This window comes from Hippocampus guttulatus, chromosome 2, assembly GCF_054856545.1.
Source record: "Hippocampus guttulatus isolate MCC_2025c chromosome 2, RoL_Hgut_1.0, whole genome shotgun sequence".
In the NCBI taxonomy this organism is placed as follows: domain Eukaryota; kingdom Metazoa; phylum Chordata; class Actinopteri; order Syngnathiformes; family Syngnathidae; genus Hippocampus; species Hippocampus guttulatus.
Genome location: NC_141262.1, coordinates 21,969,763 through 21,988,562, shown reverse-complemented (window position 1 = coordinate 21,988,562; position 18,800 = coordinate 21,969,763). Strand labels below are relative to the sequence as shown.

Genomic DNA, 18,800 nt, shown 5'->3' with positions numbered 1-18,800 from the left:
ATAACACATTTTCATTACGATTACGAGATGTGATGGCATTATCAAGTATTGATACTTTCTACTTGCGTCTGAGAAAAAGCAGGATTGCCACATTATTCTCACATTAAGATCGGGGGGTGGGGGGGGGGGGGCGTTTGCCTAATACCAAGTGCTTGATAGTGTCCAATGGGCTGCATGCAATTGCATAGCAAAGCCGAGGCGTGCAAACGATGGGGGTGACATTTGGTGGTGGGGCAGCGGGCCAAATGACCCTGGTCCCCACTAATGGATGTCTCAGAAAAGCACTAAATGGCTATCTTGCCATAAAGTTCCCGCGTCACTGATGATGCAAACGTGTTAGCTAGCCGGGTCACTTTCAGCATTTTGTCTGCGCCATCTGCTGACATTTTCTTGGCTCGGGATGACTGCTGGGGGAAGGCGAACAATCATCCATGTCTTTTACATTTGATAAGCACAGATGGTGTGACTGCAAGAATGCATTTTGTATCGATTTCTTGGATTTGATGAAGAGCACAGGCTGAAAGTTGTCATGACACCAAGTGCGAAAGTCTCGTCATAACAAGGCCGTGATCCATTTGAACAGGTGAAGGGTCTCAAAGCTTTATTTGCTCACTCAAATACTTTATTTGACCTACCTACTTTTTTCACATTGTATGAAAGTATTATTACTTAATAATTTTGACTATCAATTGGTAAATAGAAAGCATATGCTGCCAAGGAAGAACATTTATATAATACACTACTTTTGCCGTGCATCCAGCTGAAGCCTTTTATTTTGCTAGCGTCCTTTTTATTTTTATTTTTTTTTAATATATAGTGGTGACTTGTCTCCCTTTTAACGTGCTTTTGGTTGACCTTGGTATGCCATCCGTCAAGCCTTCAAGATGACAAAGCTTGGTGTGCCCCTTTGAATATGGATGCCGCTGACTTTGAACTCTCAACCTACCCCGAAAAAATTCTGGATGCTGGCCAAACTAATGGGACCTTTTATCGAGCTCAAATCATTCATAGAAATGTCCGCAGGAAAATCTCAGCGACCTTCAGTGTTTGTTCACATGCTTCACATGTAACAACAGATAAGCTTGGAGGCTGATTGATAAGCCGACATCCTGCTCTGGATTTCATTTCATGGAAGCCCAACTTTTCATTTGCTAGTTGTTATTTTTCTTGGCGGGAAATGAATGGCCCATAGCTGTGTTTATCAAGGTTTGCTAGTCGTCACATGCAGGACAAAAATTCACTTTGAATGGCCAAGTGGAAGCTTGGATGGATGGATGGCGGGAGCGCAATGCTGCCCACTCAAGGGCAAAGAGCACCTTGACAGCCTTCCCAACAACAGATGTGACCCTTTCATTCTTTTTTTTTTCCTTTTTTCTGTCACGCCTCCTCCTCGTCCTCCAAGCCGAGTCAGAAAGTTTACGACCGTTCCGATGGGTGTGCTGTGACATGTTTATATTTTGTCCACATGATCGCACGAGGACCGCCGAGAAAACATTGCGGCATGTATGTAAGAGTCCCAACAATTGCCATTGACAGCACGTGTGCAAATCGACGCGGAACGTCGTTAACGGCTCGGACGTGTGTGGGTGGAGGAATAGCGGCGAGCCCGAAGGTTATTCGGGCTTGTCTGCCTTTCTTTGCGCTTGTTCGTGTTGCATCAACGCAAAGCCATCTCGAGCCTTGCCAAACCGTAAATACCGTATTGGCCCGAATATAAGACGGCCCTGATTATTGTTGTTGTTGTTGTTTATTGAACATAAAACATATACAGTAATAATTTGACAGAAAATAAGGTAGATAAAATAGTAAAAAGAAAGAAATCAGTCTTCATTCAACACAGTTATTATGTTCAAGGGAGTAGGAAGAAGTAAAAAACGTATCTAGTCCTACCCCGTTATATGTGTTTATATCTAATAAATCATTTTTATATCAATCAGAAAAGAAAAAAAGTAAGACGACCCCGTCTTTTCAAGACTTAAGTTTGAAAAAAGACTTTTTGAACACCAAATTAATTCTTACACAGAAAATAATGACAGTACATCTGAAACAAATGATTATAACAATATATTTGAGAGAAAGAGCATTTTATTTTGCCTCATTCAAATCGAAAGTGCAATGACATTCATCAATGAATGGCTTCTGGTTTTTGAAATTACATCATAACTTCTCCTCAGCTGCCGGTTAACTTGGCCGATCTTCGACCTACTTTTCTCCAGATTGTCGCTACATTTCTCCTTTTTCTGTTATCTCTTCTATTATTTTCTTCTCTTTTCCTTCTTACCGCTATTTTTATTTTTATTCTTCGTGGCAGGGGTTCACTTTGGCCTGGGAAGTCAAGTTCAGCATTCGCTTCAATGATATCTGGCGCCATCTAGCGGCGCGAATGGGTATAATGTCTAGACCCCGAATATAAGACGACCCCCACTTTTTCAGTCTTATTTCAATGCAAAAAACACCGTCTTAGATTCTGGCCAATACGGTACTATTTCAAGAATTTTATTTTATTTTTAAATGTACACACAAACACACATATACACACACACACACACACACACATTATTGTCAAGGATTTGTTGACACACCAAAGATTGTGCAATTGGAAGGTTGCACAGGTTTTTTTCCTGTTTTTGTTTATGCGTGTAACTTGATATCCTTTTAAATTTCCTTTTTTCAGTCAAGCTTCACTGAACCTGAACCTTAGCATGCGCTCATGTTGTATCGACGTGAATGCACAGGCGCTTTTGGATAAAACGTAAAATTTCTTTAACAACCAAGATGAGTCCACTTGTCTCGTTTCATCTTTTCCATCGCACCGCATTCGTCCTTCATGTCATCTTTGATGTGTCATTTTACATCATGTCTCGCACGGCGGGGTTCTCGTGTTCCGCATATCTTGTGTCACATCGTCCCTCTGGCTTGGTTAGCTTCTGAGTGCGTCCTGCATTTACCGGCTTGTTTAGAGGCTAACCTCTTGTCACAGAGTTCCAGATGGAATATGTTGTAAAGAAGCTCACACAATCCTCCCACCCGGCCGCGGGAGTGTAATGTCATTCCATCTGCGCGGTCCATTAGGTGGCCGCCTGGCTTAGTGCTGATGAAAAGGGGCCCTTTGACCCGACATGTTCCTACAGCACCGCGCTCAGAGGTGCTTGTTGGCATTTATAGTGAACCCGTTTATGGCGGGCGAAGACATCGTAGGTTCCGCCGCACACTGAGCTCAATGCTGCCTGACGTGCTGCTGCACAACCTGCTACTACACTCAAGGCATGGGCATGCCCGTTCACTGTAAAAGGGTAGTAACGCTACAAAGTCTCAGAGACAGTGATGGAACACTTTTGTAGCACTGGGGGTTGAGGGTGGGGGGGGGGGCGCAATGTCAGAACAGCTGTAATATAATCAATTTCTCCGTTTTCTATAGCGCTTATTCCGGTAGCGCTTGAGCTGAAGCCTTTCCCAGTTGACTTTGGCTGAGAGGTAGGTTCCACCTGGACTGTTTGTAACGCTCACAATTATACTGTGAGCAATTTGGAGTCTCGCATGAAGCTAACATGCCTGTTTATGGAATGTGGACGGAAGGCAGAATACGCAGAGGGAACCCACTTTGCCACTGGGAGGCAGGCATGAGCCCAGATTTCAAGCCCAGCCCTCAGGATTGGGAGGCAGACGGGCTGATTTTTTAAATTAATTTTTTTTAAATTAAAATGATTTTTACTGTTGAGAAGCTTCACTGCCTTCATACAAAGACATTCCGTTGAAAAACTGGTACAAATGACGAAGTGTACGTCGAAAACGACCTTTGATTCGTGAACATTGGCATTAGCTGTTCGCGCCACAAAAATACAAAATGGCGGCGGCTGAACTGTGCACCTTTCAAATCCTGCTGACTCCCGCGCTAGAATACACTAACGAAATACTGCATGCAATTAGTGAGGGGGAAAAAAATATATTCTGTTATTTATGTTACCAATAAAACTGGACAGCACACACAATGTCGTCTTTTTTTTCTTTTCTTTTTTTTTTTTTTTCAAGCATCTTATTTTACAGTAAACCCATTGAACGTCCGGTTCAATTTACTAAAGTTGTTGCGGTGGAAGTACATCGTACATTACCGTAGTAAATAATCTGCGGTACCTCATGGACTCAACATGTAACAACCAAAGGGTTGGCATCTCACAAAGAAGTCGTCGCAACGGCTATTTTTCATTACTCCAAATACATCCACAAACCAAGAACTGCACAAATCTCAGTAAGATTGTTCATTTTATCTCTGGAGTATTTTATAATATTGAAAGCAGTGAAATCTGGTGATTGATTGTTAGTTAGTTAGTTAGTTAGTTAGTTCCGCCCGCTCCTATTTGGAACATTGGGCGACGAGCCTCCTCCATTTGTTCCGGTCACTGGCGACCTTTCTTGCTCCATGCCAGCTGACACCCATCTCACTGAGGTCTTCTTTGGCAGTCTGTCTCCACGTCTTCTTTGGCCTACCTCTCTTCCTCTTTCCACCCTCTGGCATCCAGTCCATGGCCACACTTGCCGGTCTCTCTCTTGGCAGCCGGAGTACGTGGCCGATCATTTTCCTTCTCCTTTCAGAGACAATGTCTGACAGTTCAGCCACTCCTGCCCTCTTCATCACCTCCTCGTTGGTGATGTGGTCTCTCCATGAGATCCTCAGGATGGATCTCAGGCAACGCCGATGAAAGACATCTAACTTGTTGGTAATGTTGGCTGTCTTCATCCATGTCTCACAGGCGTAAATCGCTGTTGGGATAACCACTGACATATAGAGGCATAGCTTGGTGGTCGTAGTGATGGCTTTCGATGACCAGATGTTGCGGAGGCGTTGGAACACTCCCGCAGCTTTACCAAGTCTACTGTTGACGTCTTTCTCCACACCACCTGTATTTGAGATGTTACTCCCAAGATATGTGAAGCTGTCAATGTACTCTGTCATGTTGGTGTAGAGTGAGTGGTTGAAGGTGTTGGTGCTGTCCGACGGCCATGGCCTTGGTCTTTTCCTGGCTAATTCGTAAACCGACCTTAACTCCGTGCTCATGCAGATTGTTGGTCAACTCCTGGAGTGCGGGCTGGGTGTGACTTAACAGAGCCAAATCATCTGCAAATTCCAGGTCAGCTAGTCTGCTCCCTCCCCACTTGATACCAACCTCCTCCCCTGTGATGGACTTCCTCATCACAAAGTCAATTATGATGATGAAGAGTAGGGGTGACAGAATGCAACCCTGTCTTACACCAGTGACAATGTCAAAATCATCAGTTGTGCCACTGTTGGTTTTGACACAACAGGTTGAGTTGTGGTACAATGACCTGAAGATGTTGATGTACTTGAGGGGTACACCATACAGCTGGACGATCTGCCACAGTGAGTCCCGGTGGATGCTGTCGAAGGCTTTCTTGAAATCGATATAGTTGATCATGAGTGGTGTCTGAAGTTCTTGGCACTGCTCTATGATGTTTCGAAGGGTAAAGATCTGTTCGCCGCAAGACCTTCCCTTCCTGAAACCGGCTTGCTCTTCCCTCAAGATGTTATCCACTTCATCTTTAAGGCGATGTAGCAGGACACTGCAGAATACCTTGCTGGGGATTGACAGCAGTGTAATGCCCCGCCAGTTATTGCAGTCTGCGAGGTTTCCCTTCTTAGGAAGCGTGACAATGACCCCACGTCTCCAGTCGGCAGGAACCTCTTCAGTATGCCAAATCAGGTTGAACAGGTGGGTAAGGCTCTCCACAACAGCGTCTTGGCCGTGTTTCAACATCTCGGCAGCTACCTCATCGAGTCCCGGTGCCTTGTTGTTCTTAAGGCCCTTGATTGCTCTGGCAACCTCAGTCTCGGATATCTCTTTCGATGTAATATTTAGAGCTGAAGCTGGTGTCTCTTGATCGAAATTGAAGAGCACGGGAGGCATTGGTTGGTTGAGAACCTCCCTGAAGTGTTCCAGCCATCTTGCTTCTTGCTCCTCGTCGCTTAGAAGTGTCCTGCCATCCTTGCTCCTGATTGGCACGCTAGAGCTGCTCCTGGAGTTGGTTAGCTCCCGCACGATCTTGTATAGGGTCGTCGTGTTGTTGTTCTCGGCTGCTTCCTGTGCCTCTCTTGCTTTCTCTTCTAGCCACTGTCTTTTATCCTTCCTGCAACTCTTCTTCACTGCCCTGTCCAAGCGCCTGTACTCCTCGTCTTCCATCCTCCAGCTCCGGAGCCTCCTCTTTTGTTCTCTTTTTATCTTCGCCACTTTCCTTTCATCAATCAACTTCCAGGTGTTGTCTGTTATCCATCTCTCTTTGTTGGTACCCCTCTTTCTGCCGATAACTGCTTCTGCAGTTTCAGCAATGGCACAAGAGAACATACTCCACTGCTCCTCAATGTTTGCAAGGTGTTGTGATACCTTGAGCTTCCTACTCAACTCCTCACAGAAGCTTTCTGAGATGTTGTTATCCTTTAAAGGCTAAAGGTGATTGATTGTAAAGGGGCAAAAAAAAAAAAATGAAAATTAAGTGAGTGAGTGTTTGAGCATCTGGCTGAACCATACTCCTGAGAACCACCCAAATAAGCAAAGGCCTATCCTCGTGTCCCCGCAGGCACAGGGACACCCGTGAGACCGCCGGTCCGAAGCTGTGGACTGACAGAAGACGAAGGCGGCGGCGAGGCGGGAGCGTGACGGGAAGAGCCGGACGACGACGGGGAGGCTTACTATTAGCGCCCCCCCCCCCCCCCCCCCCAAGGCGAGAAGCCATTCCATCAACTTCTTTTTTCTCCCCAATTGTCAAAGGGTCATGTCATAAATTATGTTTGTAGCGTGGCGTGTTTTTAATGGGTAAGCCCGAGCCGTACAACGTTGAGTTTCGGAGCAAAAGCGATTCAATATGCATAGCCACAGTGGAATGTAATCAAGCATGAAGGCAATAATGCAATCACAACGATTCAAAGAAACGCAAAGTAATTAAAACAAGCAATGGGGCTTTGCTCCTTTGTTCTTTATTACTGTTGTTTGAGTGGCTTTTATGGAAAATGTGATTATGCGGAAAGATTTCCAGTTCATAAACACCAAGCGCCACCAGAAGCAACAGCTCGGTCACGGTCCCGCTTTTATCCAACAGAGCAGCAAAGGTAGGGACAACCCGAAAAAAGCTACTGGATCTTTTGTCATCTCTGTGTGCTCACTGAGACACTCGACACACGCTCGAGAGTGAGATGTGCCAGATGTATCCAGGCAGCCCTCAGTCACACTTTAATACAAAGAGTAAAGCGGCTCACTGAGGCACGTTTCTTCTCCTTGATGTTTTTTTTCCCCCTTCCTCCTCTGCCCACTGCGGACTATGAGGTTGGTGGCTTCAAACAGTCAAACTGGCAGAAACTCACTTCATGCAGAAATGCTCATGTGGACGTGCACTCTGCTGTAGCGTATTTGCAAATGCAAGCTTCGCAACTCTCCAGCCAACTTCGACATGCGTCGGAATCACCGGCCGGGTGCACCGGGAAGCACTGTTGCATTTGCCGAATGGCACTTTGCCATCTTTGCAATTGTGACATCCAGTCAGTAGATGGCAATTTCTGCGGAAAGGGATGGAACACGTTTTTCTCAATTAGACAAGACTAGGGCTTGCCTTAACAAATCCCCTCCCGTCACTTCAACATAGTTCCTTGGAACAAATATGTCACAAGATGGTCCTAAAGTAATATTTTGATGTTAGATGTGGTTGCGTTGGCCTCCGCTGAAAGACTGCAAATATACGTGAATTTACAAAATGTGGGTTACGACGGTATTTTCATCTTGTTCCAATTTTTCATGACTCAATTGCTTCAGACGTTCATATTGTCTATGGGTGCCGCCTCGAAGCTACAGTTTGCGTGCGCTTCCGGCGAGACCAAACAATCGACAAAGGGTCTCAAACCCACAGCCCGAGGGTCACTTGCGGCCCCGCGGGACGATATTTTGTGGCTCTGTACGAGACATCCAAGTTTGATGTGAATGCAGTACACGTGTTTTTGTTGGTGTCGGTGGCTGAGGCATTTGTTTCTGTTTTTAATCACTTATGGGCTACCTTCTGGACCATGACAAATTTCGGTGAAACAGAATTTGAAGTGATGTCACCCAATCCCAGTCATGTCGTTTTCAAAACGTTTCCAAAGACTCTGGCGACAAAAACGTTTTCTAGAACGTTTTTTGGTTGGGCACAGGTGCACCTCAACATATCTTGAATACACCGAATAAGTTGCGGTGATCACGAAATCCGACGTCATGTCTCACGTGGACATTCTGAGGAGTATGCAAAGCAACAGGTTGGTGAGAATGGGCACCGGGTCACCGATATGAAACTGAAGTGTCGTTCATGTTTTAAACTGTTGTCAAGAGATTGAGAGGCTTGGATTAGTTGTACTGCTGTGGAATACTTAATGTGGCCCAGACTTTAGATAATTTATAAGTTGCGTTCGAGACCCCTCCGATAGACCAAACCGTGCTTCAGGATGCACGGGTATGAGGACATAACACCCAGACAACTGTGTGTTTTGGAGTGTAGGGCAGTTCCTGTACTTGTGAACCTGCGAGAACATCGAGAGACCCGAAGTGCTGTCGGACCTTCTGCTTTCAGCCTTATTAGATGTGGTCACGGTTGGATGACAAAATATTGCGCTCTTTGTGTCTCTTGGTTTGACAGTTACTGCTCCGGGCGCTCAAAGTCAGTGAGGGTGACGGGTCTCCTCTTAGAGCCCCGTACCATTTCTCAAAAGCACCTGCGGGGTTCTATTCTTGGTACACGTCACTGAATTTTTGAGATCAACAATATAACATGCACTCAGCGAGCTCCTCCATCCAAACTGCTCTTACATTCAAAATCCTCTTTCCAGTCTACATTTATCACGACTCGCCATTCGTGCCGTCAAACGTGCTCTCTGTTATAGCAGTTTGATTAACCTTGTCATTCCCAAAGTGCGAACCACTTCTGGTGTATTTTCTTCTCAATTTTCTGCCCCGGGAGACTGAAACACCGCGCAACGGAGAAAATTCATCTCATTCATCCCGATGTCATCATTTCAAAAGTTAATGAGTGAAACTGTATACCGTCCCGGTTTTGAGACTTTCATTCGCCTTGTGCGGTGATGCATCACGTTGAACAGTTTACAATCTGTTTTACAATTAGCTTTTATTTTGCTTTGTCTGTCGCCAGGTCTGCATTACAAATGAGAATCTTTTCTCAATTGTCTTACCTGGAGAAATAAAGCTGAAATACAAAATAAACCTTGAGCTCCGAACAACATTAAGAGGAATGAATAAATGTAACGGATAAAAGCAAAAGCAAGACATTTAACCGTTTACAATCCTGTACTGGAACCAGCAAAATAAGCGCAAAAACAATTCATCTTGGTTTGTTTACACTTGAACCGGGATGCCGGTTGAACTTGCTCATGTTGACAAACATGAATCATGGCTCTCCACAACTGCAGAACCTGCCGTCTCGTGTCCTTAAATGGCCAACAAGTGGGTGGACTATTTTGCCAACGATGGCAACTTGATACTCTCACTATTTTTGTGCAACATACCGTTCTGTCCGCCTTCCACCATGTCCGCCATACTTTTTTATCTGCAACCATCTGTCTGGGGTGTTCTCCCTGTAATTTTGCTCCAATGCATACTGAGAATATGCCTCTGGGATTAAAGTCTTTCCAGAGCTCGTCTGGCACTGAAATCACCTTTGGGTGCCCCAGATGGCACAGGAGGTGTTGGCGGCGAGATGGAGAGGGGTGCGGTTTCACCTTCCTCCTCAGCAGTCCGGTCGTAGATAAAAGGTCGGCTGGGAAGCGGGATAAATCAGTGAAAGCATCTGCGCGGTAACCTGAAATTGAGACAACAGTGGGAGGCAGAAGACCTGACTTCTCAGTTATCGTTAGCATTTCGAGTTTAACACGCGAAAGGAGCTCCCTTGTACTCCCCAAACATGACGAAATGGGACGAGATGTTAAAACGTCAGTGAGAAAGGATTGATTAAAATTTGGGGTGGGGGCGGGGGGGAAATACAAGCGGCATCATAGACATTAAAGGCATTTTATTCATCCTCTCCCCAGATCCGTCCCTGCCTGAAAAAGGATATCCCCGGAAGTATCTTCTAAGCGTGGAAACACAATGCCATGAACGCCACTCGTCCACTTTTAAGATCCAGACGGAGGACTCTGGAGCCGTCGTTTCCTAGCTGGAACTTTTTGGCATGGGAGTTGAACTTGAACCTGAAATGATCAATCGCATTTCCCCGCCTGTCCTTGTTTTTAAAATCCCCTCCAAACTGGTCAAGTGAGTCTCCCTTGATGCCTCTCCGACCTCCGACGGGTTAAGACTCTCTCCTCGGCTATGGGCAGCCTGGCGACAGCTCCCCTCGGCGGGTTCGGGACCGCCACCACTGCCGCCGCCGCCGCCGCCTCCCCGGAGGTCGCGAGCTGGACGTCCTGGCCGAGAAACGGCTCGCCGGAGCTCAACCAGAGCCTGGCGGAGGGCGGCGGCGCCGGCATGGCGGTGGCCATGAGTGCCGGTGTGAACAACTTGACACGGGAGGGGGTCACCAGCTCGGCCATGAAGGAGAAGAACTGGCCGGCGCTGCTCATCCTGGTCATCATCGCGCTGACTATCGGCGGCAATATCCTGGTCATCCTTGCCGTGTCGCTGGAGAAGAAGCTCCAAAATGCCACCAATTTCTTCCTGAGGTCGTTGGCGGTGGCCGACATGCTGGTGGGCATCCTGGTCATGCCCATCTCCCTCATCAACATCCTCTACGGTGAGTCTGCTTGACGTCTCACCCCTACCAACTGGAAGGCCAATCAGAACGCTTGCGTTCGGCTGTCACTCTGCCGAAAAAACCCCAAACTTTTAGCTCGCCGCGTCTCACTTTCAGTCGCTTTTTTGTTGTGTTGTCAAAGCAGATTACGCCTGGCCCCTTCCCAGCACCTTGTGCCCCATCTGGATCTATCTGGACGTGCTGTTCTCCACCGCCTCCATCATGCACCTGTGCGCCATTTCGCTGGACCGCTACGTAGCCATCCGCAACCCCATCGAGCACAGCCGCTTCAACTCCAGGACCAAAGCCATGATGAAGATTGCCGCCGTCTGGACCATATCCATCGGTATCGATATATTGATGATTCCTTTCCTTCAATCATTCTCACTCAACGCCATTGAATTGCCTTCACGCCATTCACTTCTGCAAACGTTTTTCTTTCAGTCGAGTTAAATCAATCCATAATTCATATGGTTGCTGTCCAACAGCGGAGTTTTATTCTTAATGATTACATCTAAAAGGAGAAGAAATTTTTTTTTATATTTGCTCTCTCAGGTGTGGTATAAATTCCACACTAACAAGAGAGGAGGCAAGCAACGAGTCTTTTGAAAATGCACTTTTAATGCCCGCCGGGCACTCCAGACTACAAAATAGGCTTGGAAGCAGCCCGAGTGAACCAAAACACCTCAATGTCTCATTAAGAAGACAAGAAAGGCTCGACAAAGGAACATTTTAAGCGTCTCCTTCTGTTTTGGAGGCTCCCGTGTGCGTGCGTGTGTATTGGCAAGCAAGCAGTGCCAGAAATCTTTCACAAACGGTTGACTTGTTGTTAGGAGGTGAACCAAAACAATCTTCTCCAAGTGTTTCAACTTGTAAATAAAGCGCTTGACGAAGGCAGCAAGCTGACAAAGCAGTTTTGTTTTTCCGCAGGTGTCTCCATGCCCATCCCCGTGATCGGCCTCCTCAACGAGGACAAGGTCTTCGTCAACGGCAGCTGCGTGCTCAACGAGACGCGCTTCATTCTGATTGGCTCCTTCGTGGCCTTCTTCATCCCGCTGGTCATCATGGTGGTGACGTACGGCCTCACCATCCAAGTGCTGCAGAGGCAGGCCACGGTCTTCCTGTGCAATTCCAAGACATCCCCCCAGCAGCCTTTGCAGCCCCCTGCCTCGGAGATCCATGTGAATGCCCCCCCGAACCTGCCAGACCCGCCAGGTGAGCTCCCAACAAGCCACTTCTCAATAGGCGGGGCGACACTTCCGGGTGGCAGATTTGTCCCCGGATGGTGTCCCCCCCCCCCCCCCCCCCCCCCCAGAAAAAAATCTCAACGTATGTTCTGTATACGTAATGACATTGTAAATAGTTGTGCAGGGAAGGTTGCAAGGCTGCCTGGTGATGGAGTAGCAAAAGTATTTACATATGTAGTCTCTGTTTCATCTTCACGGCAGGTTTAGTTTGGATTTCTGCCAAGCTGAGTACTTTGTCAGTAATCCGAGCAACAGAACAGTCCAGCTCAAGCGACCGTAGCCTTAACCAGTGACAGTAGATGACAGCCAGATCGCTTGTCTGATCAACCATGACCAGATTAACTCATTCAGTACCAGACAATTCTAGACCAAGTCTGAAAAGACGTTTAAAAACGTCTTTGGGAGTGAATGGGTTAAGTGAAGGTGACAAGTTAGCCGACCAGTCGACTTGCCGCAATGACAGTGAGAGGTCGATTAATTGCCATGTGTTTTGGTAACATGGACGTTTCACTGAAATCGACAGGCGCAGTGTTTGATGCACCAAACTAGCTCTTGTCACTCAACTGTGTGGAAGTATTTGACCGAGAATCACATCGGTAGGACGGGCACTTGCAAAATATGTATATCACAGCTCAAACACAACAAATGCTAACGCTAGCTGACGAGCAACCTTAAATCCTCACGTCAGCCTTCAGCAAATCTTCCGGACCATCAAAGACACAAGGGGATACTGTATTGCTGTGGTCGATCAATCGGCTCTTTATTGTGAAAAGCAACATTGGACATCACCAAAGAAGACATCTTACTCGCTTTTCTCTCAACTGTCAGTTTTCATCCCACAAACATGCTCGCAATCCGCTTGGGCTGGCTCGACCTCCAACTCACTCATCAAATCACAGAGACCTTCATGGTCTCGCGGACACATGCATGTTTTTTTTTTTAATGTATCAGAGGTATACAAACCTTGAATATGGAAACTTGTGGCTCACCCGATCCTGCTATATTGTTCTGATATACTGTAGTGACCCTGCAGTTGTCATGTGAATTGGTGTCGAGTTTTACGAGGCTGACTCGTTGCCATCTGAATGTGAACGTGATGAGCAAGTGCCACTGGATGAAGCGGTCAAGGGCGGGGCCTGTGCACCCAAGGATGGTGGGAAGAGTGACTGAGACAGCTTGCATTTGAAGTGGGACCTAAAAAAATCTGACATCATCAATTACTTGGTCAACTTGACTAGCATCACCTGAACATTGACTTTTTTCTTTTTTTTTTTATATTAGCGGTGACATCTGAGAACGCTTGCACTTTTGCTCATAATGAATTTTGCGACTGTTTATTGGTTGCCGATGAAATGTTGAAGAATCTAAGTTGGCCGCCTCCCCCCGAAACAGAGCTCAAGCCGCCGTCCGACGCCGGCATCCTCCTTAGCGTCTCCGCGTCGGAGAGCATCAGCATCCTTCCCGGTTCAGAGGCCACGTCGCAGCTCAGCTCGCCAGCCGCCGGGCCCGGACGGAGCGACGCCGTCGGTTGCCATGGGCGACGGGGAATGATGCAGGCCATCAAGAACGAGAGGCGGGCCTCCAAGGTGGGATTGATTCAAGGTTCTCGTAGGATTTTATTTGAAAAGGATGCCAAATGGTTCAGTTTGAGGAGGCTGCAGATTGAGCCAAAATGTTGATGGTGTAGACTCCTCATTGAAAGCGTTTTTATTTGGGTTTTTTTTTTTACACCTGTTCTTCCTCCAAGTTATATCATATGCATGCTGCAAGTATGTCCTTTGACTGAATTTGATTCCAGGGGTGTTGTTGAAGGTCTGAGCTCCATCAACTCGGGTTCTTTTCTTGCGCGAGAGTAAAAAATAATGATAGGAGATGTACACCCTGAGCCCAGAGGACCTTCTACTTCAGGGATACAATGCAACACGATTCATCTTTATTTATATAGGGATGCCCAAGTCTGGGCCATCAGCCTATTTTAGGTGTCTCCTACCTCCAACACACCTGATTCAAATGATCAGGACCAATCAGGTGTGTTGGAGGAGGGAGACATATCAAAGAGGTTGTATAGGGGCTCTCGAGGACAGGATTTGAGCACCCTGTTTTCTACTCGACCCTAGAAAGTAGGGCTAAACGATGAATATGCAATATAATCGACAGATGATAAAATGCGATTTGACTGGTCGTTGGTAACGGAGGAGTTGAGCGCAGGCAGAGACATCAACGCTGATATTAAAGCAAGCCGCACAACGTGCGTGGAATTTTTCATGAGCTTACCCTGAGGCAAGTATTGACGGTGTGGTCTTTTTTTGCCTCGCGGGATTTCAAAAAAGAAAAACAAAAAAAACAACCGTGCACTTACAGAATTAACTGTTTAGTAAAATACACACTGAAAAAAAGGATTTGTCTAATTTATTGAACGCGATTTCATTTACGATAGACTACTCAAAAAATGTCACTGGATCCAGATTTCATTTTGTGCACCCGCTTGGCGAAATGAAATTGAAAACATTGAACACACCATTCTTTTCATTGTAGACAGATCATCTATATGTATACACAAAAGTGTTATCTCGAGACACTATCTTCATTTTATTTTATTTTTAATAAATAGCCTATTGCTGTTCAGTAAAGTCAGGAGACCCACACTGTCTCATGCATTTATTTACTAAAAAAGTAACTTCCAGTAAAGTATTGGCAAAGCCGGTTACCGTTTTTATGTTGGAATGAAAAGGAAAAAAAAGGGTGTGTTGAATTTACTCAATTTTATTTCATCAAGTGGTTGCACAAAATAAAATCCTCTGGATTCAGATTAATTTTAAAAAATAGATGTACGGTCTGATTTTACTTTGTGCAATCGCTTGACGAAATGAAAGAGTCAATTCGACACACTATTTCTTTCAGTGCAGGCAGCATTGTCGGCCTCCAAAAAAGTAACTAGTCTCACTTTGTAAGAAGGGGTAAAAAGTAATCAGTAAAGCTAAGTTACTTTTTTCAAGGAAACCGAGGCAACATTTGAAGCGAAATTCTTCAGAGTCCTTGTATCTTCTTTCACGGTGGCCCTTTCTCCAGTGTCATCGGAACTTCGTCGGTTGAATGAATTACTGTCGCCTAGTAGCTACCACGCGCACTGCATGGCGTTCTCTCCATCCACGCGTCTTCTTGTCCCTCTACCTCCTCTTCATCTTCCCTTTTTTTGCTGTCCGCCTCCAGGTGTTGGGAATTGTCTTCTTCCTCTTCCTTGTCATGTGGTGTCCCTTTTTCATCACCAACGTCACTTTGGTGCTGTGCGGCGCCTCCTGTGGAGAGTCTCTGCTTCACGAGCTCCTCAACGTCTTCGTGTGGGTGGGCTACATCTCGTCCGGGGTCAACCCGCTAGTCTACACGCTCTTCAACAAGACCTACAGGAGAGCCTTCTCCAGCTATATCCGCTGTCGCTACAACGTGGTCGCCAATCCCAACGTGGTTGGGGCCGGACAGGTCTTGAAGAACCCGCTGCTGGCCCCGCCGCCGTCCTCGCACGCCGTCACTCCGCTCCTGTCGGACGGCCACAGGAAGACTTGCGCCCAACGGGGCCGTGACAGTAACTGTCGCAATGGCGGTCAGCCAACGCCAGACCCGGAGGGCGTCACTGACGAAGGGACACGAACGGGGAGAGGCGCGGCGCCCAGCCTCTCGGTATGCCACGACGTTGGCGGGGCCTTTTCCGAAACCGATACTGAGGAACAGGAGCTGTCGCTCATCAGCTCCAGCCCTGCCTCCGCGTTTCACACCAGCAGCGTGTGACATTTTTGGACACTGACTTGTGGCTCGGCCTGAAACGTGTAGGAGGTTCTCATCCCGGTCTTGGGAGCCAGCAGAACCCCCGAAATCGAATGTAAAAAGACAACCGCTGGTCTGACAGCGCCATCCAGCGGCCACGTGGGCCCTGGAAAAAGTGTGTGTTTGTGTGGTGCGTGTGTTTTAAGAGAAAGAAAAGAAAACTAAAGTTCGAAATGATTAGGTTGTTTAGACGCTCACACATGCATGCACACGCGCGTGTCTGTCATACACACACACACACACACAGATGCCAAGCGTAGGGAAGTCTGGTTTCCTCGAGAGCCATATCATGCCTGTTTTAGATCTCGCCCTACTCCAACACAACTGATTCAATTGTTCATGATCGTTTCAGGCTTCTACAGTGTGTGCTGATGAATTGGTCATTTAAATCAGGGGTGTTGAAGTCGAATGATATCTAAAAATAATATATACACCACTCACAAAATGTTAGGGGTATTTGGCTTTCAGGTGAAATTGATGGAAAGTGTAAAAAGGTCACCCTACATTGATATCATATCACTCTTCTTGAAGGGCAGCCCTCAGGTCATTGAGGTCGGGTGCAGAGTTTCAAGGCTCTACATGGCCACTCAGCTAAAAGTGAAGGCCATTCCATTTGAGGTACACCGGTCTCCAAAAGCCGTTCCCAATCATTGTTTGGCATTGTTGTGACTTTCCGTGACTCTTCCAGTCTCTCGATATCTCTTTTGCAACTTGCTGATGACACTCTGTGACACTCTAAGCTCAGTGGCCACTTTCGTTTGAGAACGTTCCGTTTGAAGCATCACAATGGCACAAGGTACTGGTGATCCATTGTCAGGTGTCGTCTTGGTTTCATGATGTCAAAATGTCTTTAAACACACAGCTCGAATTGAACCAGGTTATTGATTGGTCGATTCAAGGATCAAACGCCTGTTGTGAATTTTGTCGTTAAGCTCCTAGTTAGATAACAGCAACCTGTGAAAAAAGTACTGAAATATTTAACAGTTGGACTTGTGAATTCAAAAGCTAAGAGGAGGTCATATTAAGTTCGCCTGCAAAGATTTGAATACATTTCAGGCTCGTCCTGAAATTTCACCTGAAAGCCAAATATCCCAGACTTTAACTGAGTTGTGAGAGAGAAGATGACACATACATACAAAGTAGGTCTTGCTCAGATGTGATCCAGTCGCGTTTTCAAAGTTGAAATTGGAAGCCCAGAGGTCAAAGGTTATATCATATTAGCACAGGCTTTTTGAATGCAATCAAGGATGAACATGGACATTTTCTTCTAGGTCGGCCTCGTTCATTTTCCGACAACGCGCTTTTTTTACATGAGGTTATGAGGTTTGAGCATATCAAGTGTGTATGTTTGGACCACGATGGCCTCTGGCCTGGCCGGTCCCATCTTATCCCGTCCGGTCGAAGACGCACGGGCGACGGAGCTCACGATAAGGTCCTCGACCGTTGTCTCGACGTACAGGGAGAGGTTTACTGGCAGAGTTGGGCGAGTATGTCAAAGCCTCTTGGAAGTTGTGATCAACATTTGATTTGATCCAAAATGGTCTATTCTGAGAAACCATCCTAATGTCTTGTCATCGCAAAAAGATCTACTGATCTTAACCATTTGAGGGAAGACATCCGAATCTATGCCATCAAAGAGTGATCCGAAGATTTATCATGATAGGAAAGGAGATTTGAGATCTTCGCGTGTCTGTCATCAGAGACAGAGAGAAGATATATTTCCAGTTAGTAAGAAGAGTATTCATGCGTGTGTCCTTGAATGGAAACTTGCGGCAGACTTTTTGTTGCTAGGCAACAACAATTTTGCGCAAGATGAAGCTGTATTGTTGTCTCTCAAGGTGCTGCGTGGGATGTTTGACCTCAGTATAACCCGCCAAAAAGATTGAATAACATCACAATCTCGTTTTGAAATGTTGACTCATTTGCATATGAGCATGGCTACACTTTTACGCGTCCCCAAATATATCCTCAACTCTGCCTGTAAACAACCAGGAAATCGCCAGCATTTTTTTTTTCTTTTGACGGTAATCAGTCACCGGGCAAATAACGTGTTCTGTTTCTTTCAAGCGGGGTGCTGCAATTTGATTAAAAAAAATCCAATGCATAGCCACATGTCTTTTGACTTTTGTCCAACTCAACAGTCCAAACTTTGTCCACTGAGGGTCACACAGAACTACGGAAAAGGGGTGTGTTACGTCACTGTTAAAAAAAAGAAGAAAAAAACGATTCAATATGCTGTATGTCAACTTTTGCGAAGCTGTTCAAAATATTTTTTTCCAAGAAACAGTCTACATTTCAGATGTATTTTAAGATTCCACATGTTTATTTGGCATATGCACAGTAAAAACAACGGCAACTCTGAGCACCGGGTTGATTTTGCAACCCAAACCGCTGCCCTCAGCCCCCCCACACAGTGACACAAAGAATAGAAAAGCAAAATTCAACAACGAAAGATAAATATTAAAGGCAATGTACACAAGAACTATTTAAAAACAAATCCATAAGGTATTTGAATGAATGTTATTTCTAAATAATACAAATAGTGTGATACCTTACGACGTTCAAATGACTATCTGAAATGTTTTTTTAATCCTCACAATTTTTTATGCATATTCTAATTAAAAATAAAAACTGAGATGTCTTGCAACATCTTGAATTCATTCTGCCAGGAAATAATTAGGCTGATCAGTACCTCGGAGAGCGAAGCGAAGATTTACTTGTAACGCAACAACGACACCACGTGGCGACAGGACATATGCCTCTTGGTAGCACGTGACGTGTCTACGGATTTTAAATTAAACGTATAGTTTCACATTTCAAGCTTGTGGCAGTCAAAATTAACCCTCGGAGAATCATTTGACACACACGTCAATCACGCGACGTCAATTTGAAGTGACGCCTCCATAAATGAAGGCAGCGCCGACGTCACAGAGTTTCACGCGTATGCGGTGTTTGACGGAA

The 18,800-nt window shown here is 46.0% G+C and overlaps 1 protein-coding gene across 2 annotated transcripts in view; it reads left to right on the top strand.

Annotated features, from left to right (window-relative positions):
* htr2cl1 (5-hydroxytryptamine (serotonin) receptor 2C, G protein-coupled-like 1) overlaps nt 1–17,937 on the top strand; it is a 53,301-nt gene extending 35,364 nt beyond the window's left edge. For both annotated transcript variants that reach the window (XM_086101938.1, XM_086101928.1), the window contains 5 exons: nt 10,073–10,773; nt 10,919–11,119; nt 11,704–11,988; nt 13,413–13,606; nt 15,231–17,937. In XM_086101938.1, coding sequence (XP_085958064.1) covers nt 10,353–10,773; nt 10,919–11,119; nt 11,704–11,988; nt 13,413–13,606; nt 15,231–15,803 — 1,674 coding nt within the window. In that variant the 5' untranslated portion in view covers nt 10,073–10,352 and the 3' untranslated portion in view covers nt 15,804–17,937. The remainder of the gene's footprint in view (nt 1–10,072; nt 10,774–10,918; nt 11,120–11,703; nt 11,989–13,412; nt 13,607–15,230) is intronic.
* The last annotated feature ends 863 nt before the right edge of the window (nt 17,938–18,800 follow it).